The sequence below is a fragment of the Acyrthosiphon pisum genome, chromosome A1 (genome assembly GCF_005508785.2).
Source record: "Acyrthosiphon pisum isolate AL4f chromosome A1, pea_aphid_22Mar2018_4r6ur, whole genome shotgun sequence".
Classification (NCBI taxonomy): Eukaryota; Metazoa; Arthropoda; class Insecta; order Hemiptera; family Aphididae; genus Acyrthosiphon; species Acyrthosiphon pisum.
In genome coordinates, this window is record NC_042494.1 from 115,981,206 (window position 1) to 116,004,172 (window position 22,967).

A 22,967-nucleotide genomic window follows, 5' to 3' on the forward strand; every position below is an offset into this window, starting at 1 on the left:
AAAAACGAGTTATGAGTCTATTAATTATTATGTTACGCACTTGTAAGACGGAGACAACAAATTTCGGTGTAACGTCCTCTTAAGAACCCCTGATTAAAATACACGAATTGCGTCCCAAAATTTCATACATACATTGTTTACGGGACATAACTCATGTGCTCCCAAATTTGGTTCTGTATGTTACTATACATTTCTCGTTGGTCAAAAAGATAAAACAAATAATCCTAATAATAATATTATACCGAAGTATTTAAGTTTTTATTGATTTAGGTTTTGTCTTGTCGTGTGGCACTGCTGAGAGCGTTCATACTTAGTTATACTTGGTTAAGAACCTAACCATAAATGTTATTAATCTAATTAGTAATTACATATAATCATCAAATGTACTTATTATACCATCCTGTACAGATTGTAAAAATATTTTTCTTTCTTTAATAAAAAAAAGTGAGGGAAAATAAATTACATTAAAATATAAATACAATTTTAGCTAAAGGTACCTAAGTATTATCAACGTTACATACACTAATGTTTTAGATCATTTTTGACAGAGTAATCCCACGCTATAATTATTTGATTACATATTCGTTTGTTTAATGCATCAGACGGATTAAAGAAGGATTATTAAGGTTACTGACCAACCCGAATGTTAATCACTACTATATAGGTAAGACGCTTGAAAGCTTGATGTCATATTATGTATATTAATGCGGTAAAAAAAAATTACATACAATTTAGTTTATTTTTAAGTTTCAACTTTAGTTTAAACAATATTAATTTAAATATTTTAAAATTAGTTAGGTAAATACGGAAATATATATTAGAAGGCACCTACTCAAACACTCACACGTTAAAAATTTTAAAAATAATCTCCATCACGCAAAGAGTCACTAGTGGGTGACTTCTTAATTCAAGTACCTATACCATGTTTTTCTGTCACTTTTCTCTTATACTTATTATGCTATAAAGTATAGATTGTATAAATGTTATAAAAATAAAAAAATAAAAAATAAAAATAATCTAATATTTATTTTGTATACATTATATGATATACTTATGTAGATATGGATTCAATTTAAAAAGTATTCTTAATAAATTTATAATTATATAATATATAATTACATTTATTACATTGTCTGCTTTTTATATGACTATATTAATTATAAGACAAATTAAATAATTATTAGAATACTTGACAAGTTTCACAAAATCAACAAGAATATTTCTTAATATTTTTAAATTTGTACACAATAATAATAATAATAATAATAATAATAGTTCCACCATAAAAATTATATTAATGTTGTTTCATACTTTTATAGTTTATTATAATTTATAATATACGACTAAAATAGACTCCAGATACATTACTGTAATGTAGAACCAGCTCTCGCTTTTAACTATTACAATTTAAGTTTATTATTTTAATTTTCGACTATGGAAATCAATATAAAAATGTTATCAATGTATAAAAGAAACAAATTACATTTTCTAGCTGTAGTTCTTACAATATGTAGTTTTTGTTTTTTCAGATTTAAAACCAATCTTAGTTAACAACATTTTTATATTTTAAGATGTTATTAATAATAATTATTTTTATAATTTAACTATTAAATTGTAAAAGCTCAAAACGTTCAAAGTAGGGATATATATAGGTATATAGTATATACCTACATCATAATCATATTCAATAATGATTACTGATTACCAAGAAAAAAATATTTATTACATTTATTAAATTGACACACATTATTGTTTATTCAGACTTTAAATTAGAAACTTTTCTTTTTTTAAATAATTAAAATCCGAAAAAAACGGTTTATCTACAGACAAATTTATCTAGATTGATAAAATTCGATACATGCATATGCATAGTTAAATAGATTTAAAATTTAAATGCATAAGAAAAATAGTATTCATTGATAATACTTCAAAATATAATCTACTATACAAAGTCTAATAAATTTATATTTATGAATAAACTATTAATATATACCACGATGTAGAGAAGATATCTTCTCTACATTGTGATATTATATACCTTATTGTTAAACCTGGTAAGTCTGCAATTTATACAAACACATTTTTATTTATAAATTACTCTATGATTATTATTGATCATAATAATATGTAAACATTTTTTTTTTATTTAAAGATAATTTACCACTACTAGGTAAATTTTAAAGTTAATAAAGATTAAAATTTCATGAATGATAAGGAAATCACCAATTTAATGTTAAAGGTAAATATTATATATTTTGTTATTTACCCATATCTGCCACATACTTCGTCAATCTATAATAATTTTCAAGATAATTTTTGATAAAATCAAAATAGATCGTGGGGAAAAAGAGATCACCAATTACGTATAGGAAAATAGGAAAATATATTGTTATAATTAAATTTAAACACCAACATACAGTGCAGAGTGGCAAAATCAGATGCAACTATAAAATAAGCAATATCAATCCATGAAGCAAGGGTTATACAAAAGTGGAATAGATAGGTATAGGAGAAGCAAACCACATTTATAAAAATATTATTATATTGAACTGGTTCCAGTGGGTGATCCACAACCACGCCTTTTCCGGCCGCCAGTCTTAGACCCCGTGGAGCCCGACGATTTAACTGACATTTTGTTTATAATTTTTTTCTCTCTTTATACGTTTTAAACCAGTTGTTAATTTGCAATATCGAGATTTCCCTGAGAGATTATTATTCACCCGTATTTTTGTGTTGAAAAATATATTTATTAAACACACATTTATTGTACACGTCGGACACTTGGACATATATACATATATACGTATATGTAGGTATGTATAGGTGCCACTAGAGGGTGCGTACCTAGATTTCATCAACGGCGCCAACTTTCTGGACACAACCAATGTAGTTTTGTCCTTCGAAATGGCGCCGAGAATCTGGAGATTATATTAATACAATAGACGCAGTTCTTCAAATCCCAAACTATATACGATGTTATGGTTCTTCTGGTATAAAAACTATAATACAATAACAGGTACCAAACTAATGAATGTACTTGGTTAGATACAATAAAATATTTTTAACACATTATACTATTTAGTTTGAAGTTCTTTAATTTTTTTTATATGTATAATAATATATTTATAAATAATTATAGAAGTTTCAGTTTACAAAAAAATACTGAATATTATGAAAATATAGGTATCTATTATGATGGCCTGCATCATAAGTATTCATTTTTTATAACAAAGACAATAATTATTCAATATTTTGGATTAATAAATTTATATATGACATATTTTCCTGGTTATTCAAAAGTTATGTACCACTGTACCAGGCGCCTGTACAACACTATAACATTTTCTATCACGACATTTATAAAATAAATCAATTGAACGAATATAGGTAAGTATGTCATATTAAAGTCTGCCTATGTACTTTGAATAGATAACAAATATAAATTGAAAACGTCCGTGTCAAGTGTATATGAAATATTATATAATAAATGTAGGAACTTAAATATGTCAATAATTGATAGTTTATGTGTATATTTGTGTATAGTTAAGCATGGAATATTTTTACTCAACTTGAAAAATACAAATTCCAAAGTAAATTACCTAGGTAGTTTTTAGTTTTAACCTAGAAAATCAAGATTATAAATTTAATAAAAATAGGTAAAAACCATCAATGGCTAGGTACAAATTGTTTATATTATCATAATATACCTAGGTAATTCCCTAAAACTTTTTATTAGAAATAACAATTACACAGTAGTATGATTTAAAATTGTACACCGGCCTTTCTAATTTTGTATACAATTTGACTTATAATTAATATTGATATAATAATATGTTGGGCTGTTTTTGAAAAGTTCGTATGACAATTTATATACAAATACTGAAATATCCGATAAAAAATAAAATAAAATTGTATAATTTTATAAACTGTTTTTTTTAGTAAGTTTGTTAAATGTATTATTGTTTGTATGGAAAATTAGTTAGGTAGGTAACTACTCATGTTGACCGTTGATATTAAACATGAGTCGAGATTGTTCGATTAGACTTGCAGCTCACTGCAGGAACGCATTTGACTCGTGTCCAAAAGATCTCCTTCGATGCAAGCCACACGAACCAGTGAGCCGATATACGCAATATAAGAATCCGACTTTACACGTAAAATAAACAGGAGTTTTTTTTCATATTTATATTTTAAAATTTCTTAAGATGATGTCAGCACAATATTTATTTTCTCTCTCAGATCCACACGAAACATATAGTTAGATAAAACGCTTTCACCTATACCTAATATTTTTTTATGATTTTTGAATAATCTTACAGTAAAATCACTTATCACAAAAATTATTGAAAATAATATTTTTGAGGGTATGATATATCGGTTTTATATTTTATTATTATTATTTGACTTTGCATTGGACTTTCAAAATAAAACAAAAATGTTTGTAAAATTGTTTTGAGACAATATTTAGACAAATTGATGTCATAACCTCAAAAATATTATTCTCCATAGTTTTTGTAAATGGGGTGTTTTACTCTAAGATTACTCAAAAAAAAAATAAAATGATTCTGCAACATAAATCCGTTTTGTCAATCTGTCTTGGCGAGAGAGAAAACAAACAGTGTGCTACCATATTCTTAAATGTACCAGCTTAACTAATTCATATTTTCAAATTTATACAACTTGTTTTAAAATAAATATTTGAAGAAAAAAACTGCATGGGCTCAGTTAAAATTCTCCTCTAGAAATTCAGTTATATGTAAATTGGCTATAATAATATTAATTATACATAAACTTAAGTAAGTATCCGGTACATAGATTTACCATGGTCCACGTATATAATCGGATATATAAATATAGAGATAAGAGACAACACATGCGGATGTAGCGTCTTCTAAACCGAAACTTTAACCTGTATAGGTTACATTTGGTACCTAAATTAACCAATATTGTTCATTTATTTTGATTTTAATACCTAATGTAAGTACTAATGTTTAATTAAAAAACAGCAAACTTCACAATAGTCAATTATTGTTTGTGTAACTCGATAAATAAATAAGCAGGTAGGTACCTACATAATATAGTGCCTAAAAATATATTAATAAATCCATAAAAATGTTGTTAGAAACAAACAATTTTGTATATATATACCTATACAATATAATTAATACCTAAGCATAAATATTGTAAAAAATATACGTCAATGCCTAGGTTTCAACAAAATATATTAGAGCGACTCTAATCACCAATAAGACACGGCTATTTCCGGTTTAATAGGTTTGAACAACACTAAATATTGATTAAAGCGTAAATATTTCAATCGGAAACGGATATTGATAAATCATCGTACAAAACATTTTATCCGAATCGGGAGTTTAATTTAACTTTCAAACTACATTCAAATATCGAATATCAATTTCTTTTTCTATATTATGTATATTATGTGTACTATGCAGTTATCATATACATTGTGACATATTATACATATTGAAATAGGTAGTTAATTTGATATTAAAAGAATCGTTTCTTTTTGAAACCTACCAAGGTAAGAATGCTTTCTAATCTTCTCTAGCTTTGCACAAATACATTTTGGTTTTATCCTTTTCCAAAAAATACGGTTAAAAACAAATATCACAATATTACTACTATAAAATAGAAATAACTACGTGCTGGAAAGTAATTATTATAAAACTATAAAAGTTATAGGTATTCTCATTATATACATACTCTGCAAAGAGTAATGACTAATTATGAGTCTCTAATTCTCATTATTGCGATTAACTTGTAAACTCTATTCAATCGATGGAAGATAGAAACGCATTTCACGTCAAAATCAAAAATTAATAGTAAGTACCTTATATACCTAAAATACTTATATAATAGACGTTCGTTAAATCGTATTCATCTAAATATCAGCTAACGATGCAAAAAGCAGACACTGGAAACTCACCGTCTCAAAATTGTTTTCAGGCGTCGCTCCGATTCTTATTATTTTAGAATCGTCAAAAACACTAACAAAAAAAACAAGAACAAACGAATATTATTATATTATATCCACCGACCGACGAGCAGGTGGACAATTAAACGGTAACTGTATATAATTTAAAAACGCGCGGTTAAACATTTGAAAACAGAAAAACTCAACGGATCAACCACGATTGTTACAAAAATCATATTCGTTTTTAAAAATAAAACTGACGACACAAAACTAAACAAAACTACCGACCAAAAGAGAAAATTCGAGCAGCACACACGTGAGATACGCACAACGGCAAACTACGACAGCCGCACAACGAGTTGTGTCTCGGACTGGTTTGAGTTTTGTTTACGTTCCAAAGAACGTGTCGGTGTGAGGGACCATGGTAAAAAAAAAGTAGTAACGGTAATGACATGGGAGCGTTGCTATACCCGGTGGCGTTGACCGGTGCGGCGGCGGTGTAGTGTAGTTTGTGTGGTGTACGCGCGGTCGTGGCCGTTTCAAAAACGAGCAGTGTGACCAACGCGAGCATAAGCCGAGGAATCTGCGAACGAACAAATAGACAAACTGAATGAACTGAACTGCCAATGATGAGGTGATAACAAATAACGCGATAACATTTAGTGTGTGTGTGAACGTGATAAGAAATTAATTCTATAAAATAAATAAATATTAAATAATATTATGTATATTGTAACATTGTAACTACTTTAGTTACTAGTGAATAACGATAGCCTATAGTATAAGTAGAAGGTACCTACTTAAGATATTACTATAAGATATTGTAATAGCCATTTTTTAAGTAAAGTAGTAAAACGTTCCTTGTTAAAAAAAATATACGATTCCATTGTTGCTATCAAACGAAATTTTGTGTTTAATGCAACCATTGAAATAATGTATATGCTAGGTATGCTTTTATAGAAACAGCGATCGACTTAGAAAATGGCTACTGTTATAGCCATTGATCTGTCTGTCTCCATGCTCAGAGACATTAAAATCAAAGATACCAAAGAGTCCTTTACTCTTCTACAGTTGGCCACACACGGTGTCAATGTTCTTTTGGACTATTTAGCTGTACACTCCAGACTAGAGTTTGTGGCTGTTGTGAGTATTTATTAGGGATAGTGAAATGTACCAAAAATGTAAATTTGAAATATTACCAAAGGCTGTTTAAATTACTTTATTAACATTATGTCATTAGTAATTGACTTGCTAATAGGTAGTGTGATTTAAATTATAGACCGACATTATTAAAAAAATATTTAATATACTTAGTTATTTACTATAACAATATCTTTTTCATACTTTAAATAGGTATCTATTTATTTTTCATTGGTTATATTTATTGCTATAAACATATTATATTTCTTAAATATATTATGCAGTCATTGTATGATTGTTTTATTAGTCAGTAAGTACCTATAAACAATACAAACTTGAACTGGATACATTTAATTGACTTTTTTTTTAAATGTATATAGTAAAACAATTTTCTTAATTATATCTAACAGATACTAATACCTATTAGTTATTACTATTATATAACTCATTGCCTAATACCTATGTTGTGTTACAGGTTACATTTTCATCCACTTGTGATGTACTGTGTTCATTTACCCGTGATTATGACTTGATTAAAGCAAAAATATCACAGTTGGAGTTCAGAACTAACACATGTTATCCACCTGTAATACAGACTATTAATTATTTAGTCCATAGTGAGTGGTCTAACTCGGTAACCTGTCAAGTAAGACATCAATTATAGTTGAAACTACTGTAGAACCTCATTAGTCTAGACTTTGTTTAATCCAGACAACCGTTTAATAATATCAAAATAATTATCTGAATAACTAGTTATTTTGTATTGTGTATGTCTCAATACCTGTCGCATTATAATTTCTAGCTTACTAAATAACATTTTTATTTCTTAAATCAAAAATACATGTTTTTTTTTAATAAACTGAGTGTTTAAATATTTACCTCGGCTCATTTCATAGGTTATTTTGTTTAGTCTGAACTTTTATTAATTCTGACAACCTAGAGCACCCCAATTAGTCCAGATTAATAAGGTTCTACTGTGTATAATATTTCAATAATTTGAATATTTAAAATAATATTTTTTAGGTTATTATGATTACTGATGGTAACTGTTATGAAGGTCTTCGGAAACCAGATATAACTCCATTTCTATTTCCTGGAAAATTAATAGTTGTTCCCTTGGAACAAGTGTCATCGCTTTACAAAAATAATTATGACTCAAACAAACTTCCAAATGGTCTTGGATATATAACTTCACCTGAATTGCCTTTAACTCCATCATCTGTTGCAAAAGTGTTTGAAAAAATTGCTAAAGAAACATATGTACCTTATAGTGCAGTGTTACGATGTGGTAATTTAAAGTCAGATGTTCATTTGATCCCCCCTCCTATGGTAATATAACAATTTTTTTTTTACCATTTCATTTTTTAATTTATTTGAATATTTTAGTCTTATACAAAAGCTGCAGATTTTGAAATAATTACTTGTTGCATTTCAAGTGAACTAAGTATAATTGGATTTCTAGAGTCCTCAAAAGTAGAATGCCCAGCAACCTTATCACGTCATCTCGTTTTACCTCAACGCATTTTAGATGAATGCTCAGAGACTAATGAAGCATTTGCAAAAACTCCATCTTTTTGTGTGTTATTACACGGAGCTTTAAAAGTAAAAAACTTTTTGCTAATATATAAATTATTATTATGTCTTAAATAGTATAAAATAATATATGCAAATATTTATAGGTTGAAAACATGACAGCTGTTTGTCAGTTAAGCTCTAATTGGTATGGTTTATTGGTTAGTTGGGCAGACAATAAAAAAAAATCAAATTTAATGTTAATTATTCTTGAACCTGGTACAAATGCTATTCCTTGGTTAGGTGATATTCGAAATCTCACATTATCACCAACAGAATTAAGCAAATCAGGTGAATATCTTATGTAATCGTTACTTACTATCATAATTCATATTTTACTTAACATTACAGATGCAGATGAAACACAACCAAGTAAAACTCCTGATAAACGTAGTTATAACCAGTCACAATTGGTGTGGATCAAAGAAGCTGGTCTTCAAGCAGATATTCAAAAAATTTTAAGACAAGCAAGAAAGATGCCAGATAAAATTCCAAGCTTTTATAAGGTAATTCAAAAGTTACAGTTAAAATACATTTTATTTGTTTTCAATAAATTTTTGTTTAGGAATTAAATCGAATTCGTAAAGCTGCAATCGCCTACAGCTTCAATGACTTATTAACCAGTATTGCTGACTTATTGGAACTAGAATGCAGCAATTTACCAGGTGGTACTCATCCAGATTGTGCACTACAATTAACCCATGCTGCTATAGAATTGCGAAAACCTCTTGCTATGGATCCCAAACTCACAATCGTTCCTATGACAACAAAATATGCTCAGCACGACCTTATGTGAAATTCATTAAATAACACAATATTTTAAATTATAAGTTATAACTTAATGAATAATGATTAATACATGAATATGTTATTGGATTATTACATCTAATTAGTTTATACAATTTTGTATTTTATATATGTAGCAAAATGTCAAATATATTTTTTTTAATCTAAAACTATTTTGGTTTATATTTATCAAAGTAAAAATGAATATTATAATAACTTGATGATTTTCATAAAAAAAAATGTATTTACCATACACTAATGACAGTATCATGTTATTACATTTTTAGTGTTTTTAAGTGACCTTATTTAAAACTATTCAAAAATGGGATATGTTTGATACAGTTAGAGACAAATTTCAATTTATAACCAATAAATGTATAAATATAAATAAATATAAATATAAATCAAACAAATAACCCCAAGGAAATCAACAATACTTTGAAACCAAAATATATGATTCTTGATAAATGTACAGATACATGGTATTGATGTTATTGTATTAAATTGTTCTTGTACTTGTACTTGTACTTCTATAATGTTTAATTATTATTGTTAATTATATAATTTATTTACACTTAATAATTTATATACTCATTTATAATTCATGTTTCAGCCACAATTGATTAAAAATATAATTTATTTGTTCCATAAATAATATAATAATCAACAATCAACAATAAATAAACTGTTTTAATAAGTTACTAAGGAACAAGAAAAATAACAAATGTTTATAAATCATATGTACATAATTATAGACACTAATATGATAAAAGTAGTAAGTCTCCATTAATAATTTTAACTTTTTACATAAATTGTAGGAAAAAACTTTTAATTAGTGCAAAACAAAGTTAACTTTTGATAAAATTGTATAAATAAAACTGTCAATATAATATTATATACATACATTATATTTATTACATATTGTATTCGTATAAACTAAGGTAACCCTATGTAAAGTTTAACAGATATCTTATATCATATAAATTGCCAATAATATTAATCATTTTATCCAAGCAGAACAAAATTAAATTTGTTGTTAATTTAAAAATAAGTACACAGGAAAAAATTAAACAAATTGTAAGTTATGGGTAAAAATAAAAAAAACTGTTTTTAAAATTAGTTACATATCACTATTTAGTGTTTACCATTTTATAGGCTTTATTAATTGTACCTTAATGTATTTTTGAAACGGAAGGTATAAGTGAAGAAGAAAAAAAAATATTTGTTGAACATTTTAATAACATATTATAAAATAGTATCAATGTCAGGCTAGGTAGAATGTACAGTAAAAGATTTCTAAATAATGAATTTTAATTTTAGGTAAAAGACTTATATGACTTTTTAAGCTATTAAAAAACATCAGCAGAATATAAACTATATTATAGTCAAATGTCCCTAGAAAATAAATTTTAAGACAAAAAATAAAAAATTTTATAATGATCAATTCGTTAAGATGCAAATATTTTAGGTTCACAATTTTATTTTATTGCAATTGCCAATTGAAAATTCAATTTTGATTACTGATTATGTGATATATTATATCATATAGTACCTATCAAACTTATTAATCAACCACTGATCTACAATTATTGTTTTTTAAACCATAGTTTTACCAATGTTAATTAATATATTATATGATTAATTTTAATTTGTAGGTACATAACTAACTGAGCTCATGAATCATACGAGGATTATTACGATTCCCATACAATACCATAACAAAATATTGATTATTAGCGCAACTAATGGAGCCGCCCTCCCCCTTCACCCATTACAATCATTACAAACATTTATGATCTTAAAGATTTTATGAGAAATTTTTTATGTATACCTATTTCATTATTACATTGCATGGATTAGTGTTTTTTTGGGACTATAGTCTATAGCCCCCCCTTATCCCCCCAGAAATTCAATCCTGTAGTTGCAACAATATACACTATACTCGACCGACATTAGTGATTCGCAAGACATGAATGTTACATAATATTTTATCTCGGCGTACCCTGATTATTCAATACCTACATTACTTATGTAGTAGGTATGTACTCGTGCATTTTTATGCATTTACATTATAATGTACTAAATACTAATGCACTATAAATGTAATAAAATACATTATAATGTATCACGTTAGATTTTAATTTATAGTCTAACGTGATAATAAAACGTGTGTTGTAGGTACACGGTACACCTATTTTACCTATATGGTTATTAGCTATTATATCTATATACTATATATTATACATAGTTACCTATTATAATAAAACCTTGGTAAACCTTGGTAAACCTTTCCCCTCTCGTGTCCCCCTCCCACCACATTCCCTGATATAGGTATTTGACTAGTCGTGCATATAAGTACTGCTGCCACCAATTACACATAGGTAAATAATAATTTTATATTATTATACACTATATCATGTATATATATATGTATATATTATATATTTATAGATAATATGCAAGTATAGTGTAGACTGTAGAGGTATTGCATAGTGTCGTATATAAAGTTGAAACGTCGTACGCGACAGCAGTTATAATAATATGATATAGGTATCTGTTGGTATACATAATATAATATGTATTATGTATAGTTTCATGTCAACCCTCGATCCATGGACGGATATCAAAAAAAAAAAATTAAATAAAAATAACAATTCATAAACCTGATTTCATCGGCTAATTAATAATTCGCGGCCTCGTAAAACAGTATATACGCCTCGTTGCTTATGAGTTTCGCGGACGACGTGATCCGTGAGACGGAGCTGTCGTTGAAGAAGTTCCAGTCGCCAGTGACTGGGTGCTTGCACATGGCGGTATAGTGTCCGGCGATCGGCGTGCCCGTGTGGTTGGACACCGCATATAGGTTGTACTTGCAGGCGTGCGGTTGTATGCTCCGGGCCGTGCCGGATACGTATGGGCTCATGTCCAGAGACACGGACGGGAACGCCACCAGCGACGTAATTTTCTTGTATGACTGCGTTCCTTGGAAACGCTTCAGATGCAGCACTAGGTACCTGGGCAATCGTTGAAACCGGTACGATTTGAACATCTTCCTGTCCACCTTGCAAACGCTACACCGAGGCCGTTCGCGGAAGTCCAACACCTCTTCCTGCGTGAAATTGTGCAGCAGGTCGTTGATGGACACTATGTTAGTCGAGCCGCTGGATGGCAATGGCAGCGACACATCCCAAAACACCTGTACGATAATCGTAGAACAACAATTATTAGTATAAATTCTCTGGAGTCCAGATTTTTGTATAAGACATTCCTTTGCGGCAGGGTGGATTAGAAATACCTTTCGTAAGTGTGGGTGGAAGAGATTTTCTCAGTTCTCAGTTAAACCGGCAACGCTGCGGAGTATCGGGAAAGAAAAAAATATTTAAAAAAAAAAAATGCTATATTATACGGTCATCGTGTTACGTAACTTGGCGCCGGCGGCCCGGGCCGGTTGCCAGAGGAATGTGTACGCGCGTATAGCGTATTTTTAATCTCGCGCGCTCGGATTGGGGTCAATTTTTTTTAAATTTACAATTTAATTACATCGTAGCCGCACTACAGTCTTAATATAATATATTTTAATAATATTATAGCGAGCATCAGCCAACAATCTTGGTATACCTAATACCCATATACAATATATATAGAACTCATATACCTCAAACGTGATACTCTTGTGGCCACACGAGGAACACTCAAGCGTAGACTTGAGCTGTCCGGCGAACAGGTCGACCACGGTACTGTTGTCCGTGACCAGGTACCTCTGCCAGAACTCAGCAGCCAGCGCGTTGTCCTTGAGCGTTTCGTCCACGTCCGGCATGGCCCGGGGCTTGACCTTCACCCTGTTAACGTCCATATGCAGTCGGTCGAGCAACAGTCGCAGGAACTCCTGGGCGTCTTGCTGCTCGTAGCCGGCAAACCGCGGGGACAGCCGCTGGAAAGCCGATTTGAACGCGGTGGTGTCCACCGGATGGCTGTCGGAGGCGGTCCAGATTCGGGACAAGAGGTCTCGGTACACCCGGATCAACTTACCGTCGGCCCCGTCCACGTCGTCCAGAACGCTGTCTGTCAGGCTCTTGGTGTTGCTCAGACACTGCAGCACAGAGTTCATGTAGCACGTGTTTCCTATGTTCCTAATGCCGACCACCCCCTTTTTCGAATCGGACACCGACCTGTACGCCGACGAAGACGATTCCGGGTGCAGCACTCCGTTGTCCGTGTTGGCGCCGTAATTTGTTCTGTTCATGTTGACATATCTGGATTGCTGTAATGGTTCGTTGGGTGGAGGAGAGTCTTGCTGCTGCTGTTTGTTGTACTTTTCGAAGTAGGACAAGTTGCCAGCTTTGTAATTGTATGATTTGTTCAGCAACGACGACGGCGATCTGCTGTTGTAGAACGCGTCCAAACGTTTTTTCGTTGCGTCATACCGTTTATTGTCGTTGCCTAGCTGCAGCAGTGTGGCTGAACCAGCGGTCTTTCCACCAAATTCTCCACGACCAGAACCTAGTGTCCCCGATCCACCTCCGTTGGCCGCAGAGTATGAAGACGCCGGCGACAGGCTCTTGCTCAGGCTCAGTGACCGGATGTTACCGTTGATGTCCGTCAACCGGGACGACGCGGCCGCGGTTGATCGGACCGGCGTCACCTGTCTGGGCGCGCTGCTATATGCCCTGGACCGCCGATCGGCGCTCAGCTCGGACGACAACGCATACGACGACGAAGACGACGACGACGTACCGACGTGGTGATGGTGCAGGTGATGGAGGTGATGGTGATGGTACGTCTTGGCGGTCGCGGTCCTGCCGGTGCCGTACTTGTCGGCAGACGATGACGCGTACATGACGTTATTAACGACGAAGAAGACGAACACTCGTCTGCTGCACCGCCGACCCGACTACCGGGCCGCATAACATGTCCGTTTCCCGCCGCCGTCGTCTCCTGTTGCACCACCGCTAATCGCCCGTCCGACGCGCCGATTTCCGTTTGTCAGCGTATGTGTCCACCAGTCGACGCAGCGGATCTTCTCGAATTCGGCTCTTTTCTTCGAGCCGTGTCTGATCGAGAGATTCTCTTTCGCCGTCTATAGATATTATTATTATTATTATTATTATTATTATGCACACAACTCGTCGTCGCACTGCAAGCGGCGGCCGCGCCGTCGACGGCGAAAACGGTAGCGCGGCGGCGGCAAATGATCGATGTGCGCGCGCGGTACCGAAACGCCTCGTCCAAGCGCGATTGTATATTTTTAGCGCGGCGGCGGCGGCGTCACGCGCGCTGGCGTTGCCGCCGTGAGTGCATTCGACCCCGCAACCACGGCGTCAAGCGCCACTATCGATGTGCGGGCCGCGCAACCATCGATGGACCAAGCCGTGCGACCATCGATGGCCACCGTCGTCCCGATGTCACCGCAAGGCGCGCGCGCGCCTATTGATTAACCTAGTTCGTCTCGGTTTTATTTTAGCGTTTATAATATATATATATATATATATATATTATTATTACGTACGTGTATTATAACGCATATATACATATTGTATGATATACACCGTGTGCGTGCGTGACGGTTATCGTCAATGCCATAACATATTATTATACGCTGTATATACCTATAATAGTGAGGCTATATGCATACATATATTATACATTATACGTGTGTAGGTACTACACACACCCACAACAGTCGGTGTAGCCTTGACAGGGGTTTACAATGGATGCATCATGTGCGAGTATAATACGGTTTGCTCAAAATGTATTTATTTTTTATCCTTCGCCCGCGCCTAACCGATGACACAACACTGTACGTATATACATAATATAAAATTTGATGGTGTATACGCGTGTCATGTCGACCTACCTACATAATAATATTACTTGAATGCGTGCGATGGTGACCGGGGGGCGGAAATCGTATACGCGGGCTTGGCCTCTCAAATATTTCAAAAGGCCTCCCGAAAAATGTACCTTTATCGTGATATTCGAAATAATCGGGCCCCTCCTCAAAAAATTGACTAGATCAACGCCCCTGTGATACCTACAATGTTGCATTATAATATTATTACCCACGCATAATTATAGTTTTGTATTATATACATTATACAATTATTATATTACATATAGTGTGTTACACCGCTTTATGTATTTTCATATTACTTCTGTAATGAACTTGGCCGATTCCGGAAAGATGAACATTGGGTATTGGTTTTGTCGACCAGCAGATAGCTGTGCTTGGTGTGAAAATTGTATATCTATATAGACTACATATTATACATTATTATATATCGGCCGGCGTGAGGTCTCGCGTGCGCGCGCCAAAGAGACACGCCGGCCAAGGCCGCAGTATCTCTCCCTCGCGGGCGCCGGAATCAATATTTTTCAATAGGTTTTTATTTTACTTTTTTTCTCTTATTTTTCGCAAAACGGGACCACACCTTTTTCGGCATAGTTTAAAATATTAGGCTTGCCACGGTAGAGGTGTTGCCGTTATATTGTGGCGTGGTCGTCGCGCCCGTGGAAAGCTATAGGTATCATGTAGGTATAATATAAATTTAATAACAATATATATATCAACGATTTATCAATATCATTATATATATGTGAATGCGTAATTAAAATATTATATTTAGGTACCTAGAAGGTACTATTACTTGTTTGCATTACACATCGTTTATATAATAGGCACTTATATATTATACTCACCATTCAGGCGGCACTTGAGGCATTCTCGCAAATGCCGAGTTTCACTTGACTTTTCGGTCGGAAATTCATGTCATACCTATATAATAAATTATATTATTTTGCATAACTTAATATAATATGCATTTGGTGTGTGTGTGTGTGTGTGTGTATATATGCGTATAATTGTATAAAGTATAAGTAGGTATATGCCATATGGTATATCTTGTGATCAAATACCTGAATATCTCCGATACCCACCGCGCCCTTTCAGTTTACTCACCGATTAATTGATTAGTTATCATAACGTGCGCTCCACTGTATACTTACATTAATGGGAGTCGACGGAGTAGAAAACAAAGTTTATATTATCAGATTGTGTTTAATAGGAGGGCATTATGGGTATAGCTAAATAGATATAATATATTGTTCAGTTATAACACAGCAGCAACGTTGTATGTAACTATATAGGTAGTAGGTATGCAATAATAATAACAATAATATTATAATTGAATAAATCAATTGTTAAAATAATAAAGTGCGATAGGATGTGACGCACGGATACATTGTTTAACGTTTGGATATTGCTTGTACTAATACGTATTATAATATAATTAATTTGATGAACATTTAGTTTCGGTGAACTTACCTACGTGGGAACTGGAAAGTGGTAAAATGTTAAATATTAATTTTAAAATCATACTGGCATAGGTATTGCGGTAAAACATTATAGGTATTAAAATTCAAAGAAAAAAAGGGGCCAGGGAGTGAGTAACGTGGCAGGTACTTGGTGGATTACTGTATATTAAATAATAAACAATACGAACATATCATTCTAAATGCTTAGTGTTTTTTAATTTAAAGATAATTATTCATTTTTCGAAATATTTGTACTGGTTACCAATATTAATATTTACCATTAGTAAATAAATTCAGTGTGTTCACGATTTAATAACGCAACACTAAATATTTCAGCCAGATATTACCTTTATTTAGTTTAGTTTATTTAACGTTTTCCTATATTCGAACAATTTTTTCAGATTTTTATTTCGGTTTTGATTACTGGTCTTGGATATTTTCGATGCAGAGTTTGGTTTTTAACGGTTTTAACCGGTTTACAATATCGGTTATAAGCCCTGATTGTTTGTATAAATTGTTATGTTTATTTACTCACTCTCAACTCTCAAGACGTGTACCGCTGTACCTCGTCATTGAGGACTGATGAGTAAGTAACTGTAATGTATATGTTTTCAATTTGAATTAAAAAATAATTTATTGCATAGGTACGAAAAACAATTCGTCATATGAAGCGGTCTGTTAGCATATAATATAATATGTAATATAACTATTAAGTATATTTTATGATCTATTATTATATTGCTATTAAAGTAATCTATTTTAATATTAGTAAATACAGTATAGATTGAATTCATTTTTACCAAAGTCATTGTGTGTAAAATACTTTAGGTAATAATATAATAATATACCTACGCTAAAAGTTTCAAGTAACCTCGAATATTATTTTTTAAATTACAACAAAATAACTAAAGTCGTTATTCTTTAATTAAATATCTAATATCATCAAAATTTGAAATTAAAATGGCTTTTAAAAAACTTTGTTAATACATAAGTAGTAAGTATATTTTTAGAATTTTTTGCTACAGTACGTAATGCATATGAAAAACCTTGTTTTTAATTATTAAGCTTTTGACCCAGGAAAAAATGTATCGAATGTGAATTTTATGGGAATACACTAAAAAATTTAAATTCAAAATGCCTACACAGCTCAAAAAGAGTAAAAATATTTTTAAAATTGTTCATTATATATAGAAAATGCAAATTCCAAAATCCATTTTGGTGAAAATTTCAACTATTTACGATTATTCGTGTTTGAGTTAAGGGCGTCGAAGCCGGTGCGTTTTTAGTAGAAAAACATGGCTTACAGCAAAAACTCTCATGCCATGTTGAATAGTCCGATATCGTTAATATTTTTTTTATTTAAAAGAAGAAAACATTTTTCAGGTTGGATAAATCCCGAATTTAGAAATTATAACTATATATAATTTAAAATAAGTATTTGAAATTTGAATAATGCACAATATTTGTTATTTTTCAAACGTATTTTTCTAGAACTACTTAAAGTAAAATGAAAATTTGTGTTTTTCACCGACCTAAAAATTTTTCTCATATTTCAGATAAAAAAAAATTATCATAATCCGACATAATATATATGTTGACATCAACGAGGTATATGAGAGTTTATCCTATGAAGTCATTTTTGTTGATATAATACACCCATAAACTCTCCCCCCCCCTAAATAGGTATAGGGCAGTAGAATAGTGGAAAATTAAATTAATATAGCAACTAAAATATTAAATATAATTTTCAAATTTTATAGAATGGCGGAAATTTGGAAACCTTAATTCAAAAAAACAAAATCGTTTTTGTCATAATTTGACGAAATCATACAAAATTATACTGGTACCTACTGCGTAAAAATTCCAGTTTTTTATTGGGTTGTTTTGTTTTTCTCGGTTATTTTATAAACTACGATAAATTTTTTACTTCCGACCTCCAAATTTCTACTAGTAACTAATTAGTTACTAGAAACCACACCTTAAAGTTGATCATCAAAGGCCGAAGCATTTTTACTGCCTTAAAAAGTTATGTCTCAAAAAAACACACATCATTACATTTATCACTCTGTTTAGAATCCTAAAATAGTAAAATACTGTTAAAGTCACAGGTATTTAAAAAAATGTATTAAAGTTCGTACTCCTAAATGATAGGGGATGCAATTAAAAAATGTTAAACATTTGAATGAAAAAAAAAATTAATATTTTCATAATCACATCGCGGAGGACGAAGAGCCGCGAGAACCTGTCATCATTTTAAACAACGAGATATAACATGGGTTCATTATGATTGGATATAATTTTCTTTATTGTATTTCTGATACAACGCCAATAACTGCAGTAATCCCTGAAATTTAGAATTTAATTGTTTCGATTTCCCATAATATTCTCATTTCGCAATACCATTTAGAATACTATATGATAACAAACAATTCGTTAAACAATCAATACCTACCGTGGATATTAGTATATTACATTAATTAACTTTTAAAGTTAGATTTAGCGTCACGTAGTTTAAAAACATTTATAGGTAGGTTGTAGGTACGTTTATTTTAGTATACAAAATGTATGGAGCAATCCGTGAGTATACCTATATACATAATATATACATCAAGGTCCATTAATTTAAACGATTCGTTCAAACAATAATATGTATCATTACCAGACATTTCGACGTGGGTACAAATGTATAATAAATAAGTACATATTATTTATTATACGTTAGAAGTTAGAACGTTACGTATACGGTATTCAGCTGTAGGTACCTATATGGTATACCTACTAGAATAAATATATTATATCCAATTATATTTCCGGCGATTTAGGGATTTAAGAAATTTTAGCAATTTAGAAAATACATACAATTTGTTATTCATATAATATTTATATGGATAAGAATTAAAGCAAGCATTTTAAAAATTCTGTTTTTCAAATACATTGATAAATTGTCAATTTTACAAAATATATTTTAACACTGTTTTTGTTTTTATAGGTAGGTACACAAAAATTAATATTATTGTTTTATGCATTACCTATATTATATGTATAAAACAAAATGAAAATGTTGCTCAGCGGTCTGCAGCTGTAGGTATATCTATAGTAGGTAGTTTCGATTGTACCTTGTCATTGAGTTAGTCACTGTGATAGGTAAACTATTTATATAACTATTTAAAATTTAAATTCAATGATAAATTATTGTATGCATTATACAATGAACGATTCTGATCGGAGAAGGTGAGTCAATCGCTATTTCTAAAGTTACTTTATAATTTATTTTTCAATTAGTAATATGGTATGGGTAAAACTTATTTATGCCAAAAACATCGCAAACATTAACCTATGTTATTAATTATTATACCATACATTATTGCTAAAAACACATAGGCCAATACCGACGTACCTATGTCCTATACCCTAGAAATGTAATAATTTATAATATTGTGAATAGATTAGTATAAAAAGCAAAAATTTAGTACACATGTATTTTTTAAATGTCATTGTATAGAAAATAATAGTATATGCACTATACGTTATGGCGTCAATTTTCAATAGTTTCAGGTACTTAAGATCAATATTGTTTGAAAAAAATAAAAATCGTTTGAAGTGAAACGTTATAGTAAGTTTGATCATCCAATTTCGTTAATATTTGTGGCTTTAAGGTGAATTTTTTTTACATTCCAGTATTATACAAGGGATTTAGGGATGAAAACTTGTTTTCAATTTTCAAGCTTTATTGGTATTAAAACTAAAAATTTTATACATTCTTAATTACATTAATTACATTTGCAAATATTAATGATTTTTAAGAATTCCGTCAGTCGTAGAAAACTCAAAGAAAATGCTATTATAAAATATATTTGCAGGTGAAACTTCAATAGTCTTTACGGTTACCTATTCATTTTTTAATTACAAGTTACAACAAAAAATAAAGTGTTTTATAGTTTTATCCACTTATTTTGAAAAGTACTTACTGGGGATTTTTTACTTTTGATCCTATAATGATCCAATAAATATCCAATTTGCTACCAGAAACTGTAAAGTTCGATGTTTTTTACTGCTTCTAAAGAAGATACACAAAATAACACACAATTGTAAAACCATTACATATTCATTGCTCCACTCAGAATCGAATATATCTTTACGGCATATAAGTGCCTACAGTCCTACACAATAATAGGTATAGTTTTTACCCGGTAAACTCGGCGTTGTAAGGATAAAAAATTAAAATTTAATTAAACTGAAGTTTTGAAACTCTTTTTCAGTGTTGTTGGCTTAATCAAAACTTTAGAAGTATGATACAAGTTTTTGGAATATACTATTAATAATATACAGCTGAATTGGTGGGAACAAAACTACAAAAGTATTAAGAGAAATATTTATATTATATGATAAAAATTAATATTCTGAATTATTTGAAGCTTTAGAATGTATCTCGTTATTTAAGTCACTTTTAAGTCTATTTTAATTTAAAATAAATCATTGCATATTTGCATACGAAAAACAATTCTAACAGAGGAGGCCATGTGTCTTGACAGTGTCAACAACTATTAATAAGGATATTTAATAATTAATTTATATTAAGTGAATCGCTAACTGAAGAAAGGAGATGAGTCTATTTTATCAATTTTTAATTTATCACCATTTTGCATTTAGCACACGTAAATAGCTACCTATTTCATAACAATTTTATAATTTATCATATTAATTTCTTATCAAATAAATCTTTTGATATTATATAATTGTAGTATATTTTACCTTCATAATTATATTTTAAAATATGTATTTTATTACCATTTACCCATTTTAATATAATAATATATACCTATATGGCTATATCAATATATAATATTTAACCCAGTAATAAATGTGCATTTTTATCTTTTATTAAAAATGTTGTATTTTTACTTCGGTATAAATTATGAGTGTATAATCGTTTTGTTACAATTAACACGTTTTGTTAGAAATTTTCAAGATTACATCTCTAGGTAGATACATAGTTTACTGCAGAGAAGAGACAAATCGAACTATCCAAACATTTAAAAATAGCACTGGGAAATAACAGCTTAAAACAGAGAAGGGATAATAATATATCCATTACATGTTTTTTGTCTCTCCTAAAAAGTTATATAAAGTGGACTTATCCTCTTTCTGCAGATAGCGATTCAAGTACTCTACAGACTACAGTCTACAAATAATTTATTTTTATATTAGTAATAGGTACGGGTATGTTGAACTCATTTTTGCCAAAAACATCGCATATTATTATATTATACTATAGCTGACCTACCTACGCCGACTTCGCATGGGAGTAGTTATGTTACTGCTTTAACTTGGTGTAGACAAATTTTAGATATTTATTAAGGTTATTCCGTCGAAAATAAAGCTCGTTGACTATTTCACTTTACGGTCGTAATATACACTCAAATACTGAATATTATAAGCACCATTTAAAATACTAACTGTATCAAATATGCTAATATAAAGCCGGCTCAAAGTTGATGATTGGTGTGCTCGGTGATATTGTTTGAAATTTTCTCAAAAACCACTATATTCGAAAACATTATTTTGGTACAAACTACATATGTACTACAGAATTCAGTAATTAATTTATATATTTAGAGTTGCACACTTGCACTGCATACAACACTTTTAGTTCTTTAATCATCTGAAAAAAATTGTAAGAAAATACAGCACTAAACCAATTACCTTACCAGTTACCATCAACATATTATACATTATTATACATTATGCCATTATACAGTATTTACTATTTACCATAATTTCGTTCAGAATAATATTTTTAAAACGTTCAGTGTAGATATACCTACCCCGCATATAAAGATTTTCTATATTATAATAGCAGTGGCGTAAGTAGGTAGGTATATTGTCGTATTAATATTTGATAAGTTATTGTACGACAATTAGATATTATGATCCCTATTCCCTTCTTGACCTTTCTTTTCTGTACTATTGTACATTTGTACTTATAATTAGTATCCAATAACCATGGCATTATCAGTTGTACTAATTTCAACAGACGGGATTTATAGAGACCTATGTAGTAAATTAAGAGGGTATTCTATAAAAACATGTAGTGTGTATAATGCGTATACCTATTTTCTATTGAGTATTGAAATCCAAATACTTGATTAGATGGTTTAAAAATGTACCTAATCTTATAATGTTGTATTATATTTTCTATGATGTCGGGTGTGGGGGTTTTGAA

At 30.8% G+C, this 22,967-nt stretch overlaps 3 protein-coding genes across 3 annotated transcripts in view; 1 reads left to right on the forward strand and 2 right to left on the reverse strand.

The window, feature by feature from the left end:
- LOC100160493 (semaphorin-1A) overlaps positions 1-6,382 on the reverse strand; it is a 66,548-nt gene extending 60,166 nt beyond the window's left edge. The window contains exon 1 of the mRNA XM_001944562.5: positions 5,948-6,382. The gene's annotated coding sequence lies outside the window, so the exon portion shown is untranslated. The remainder of the gene's footprint in view (positions 1-5,947) is intronic.
- A 245-nt stretch (positions 6,383-6,627) lies between these two features.
- Positions 6,628-9,606, forward strand: LOC100162513 (integrator complex subunit 14). The gene is made up of 7 exons (XM_001944505.5): positions 6,628-7,078; positions 7,551-7,721; positions 8,099-8,404; positions 8,462-8,677; positions 8,755-8,938; positions 8,999-9,153; positions 9,213-9,606. The coding sequence occupies exons 1-7, from the start codon at positions 6,917-6,919 to the stop codon at positions 9,441-9,443; spliced, it is 1,425 nt and encodes a 474-aa protein (XP_001944540.1). The 5' UTR covers positions 6,628-6,916; the 3' UTR covers positions 9,444-9,606.
- A 497-nt stretch (positions 9,607-10,103) lies between these two features.
- LOC100164606 (ubiquitin carboxyl-terminal hydrolase 2) lies at positions 10,104-14,734 on the reverse strand. Its single transcript, XM_029488097.1, has 2 exons — positions 13,089-14,734; positions 10,104-12,629 (listed from the first exon to the last, which is right to left on the reverse strand). Exons 1-2 carry the CDS (start codon positions 14,268-14,270, stop codon positions 12,114-12,116), a joined length of 1,698 nt encoding a protein of 565 aa, XP_029343957.1. The 5' UTR covers positions 14,271-14,734; the 3' UTR covers positions 10,104-12,113.
- Between the last annotated feature and the right edge of the window lie 8,233 nt (positions 14,735-22,967).

Excerpts from the sequence above, each read along its gene's own strand:
- LOC100162513 (XM_001944505.5), top strand. The coding sequence starts at position 6,917 with ATGGCTACTGTTATAGCCATTGATCTGTCTGTCTCCATGCTCAGAGAC. Across the intron at positions 7,079-7,550 it reads GACTAGAGTTTGTGGCTGTT|GTTACATTTTCATCCACTTG; the intron begins GTGAGTATTTAT and ends GTTGTGTTACAG. Across the intron at positions 8,939-8,998 it reads AACAGAATTAAGCAAATCAG|ATGCAGATGAAACACAACCA; the intron begins GTGAATATCTTA and ends TTAACATTACAG.
- LOC100164606 (XM_029488097.1), bottom strand. The coding sequence starts at position 14,270 with ATGTACGCGTCATCGTCTGCCGACAAGTACGGCACCGGCAGGACCGCG. Across the intron at positions 12,630-13,088 it reads ACAAGAGTATCACGTTTGAG|GTGTTTTGGGATGTGTCGCT; the intron begins GTATATGAGTTC and ends ATTATCGTACAG.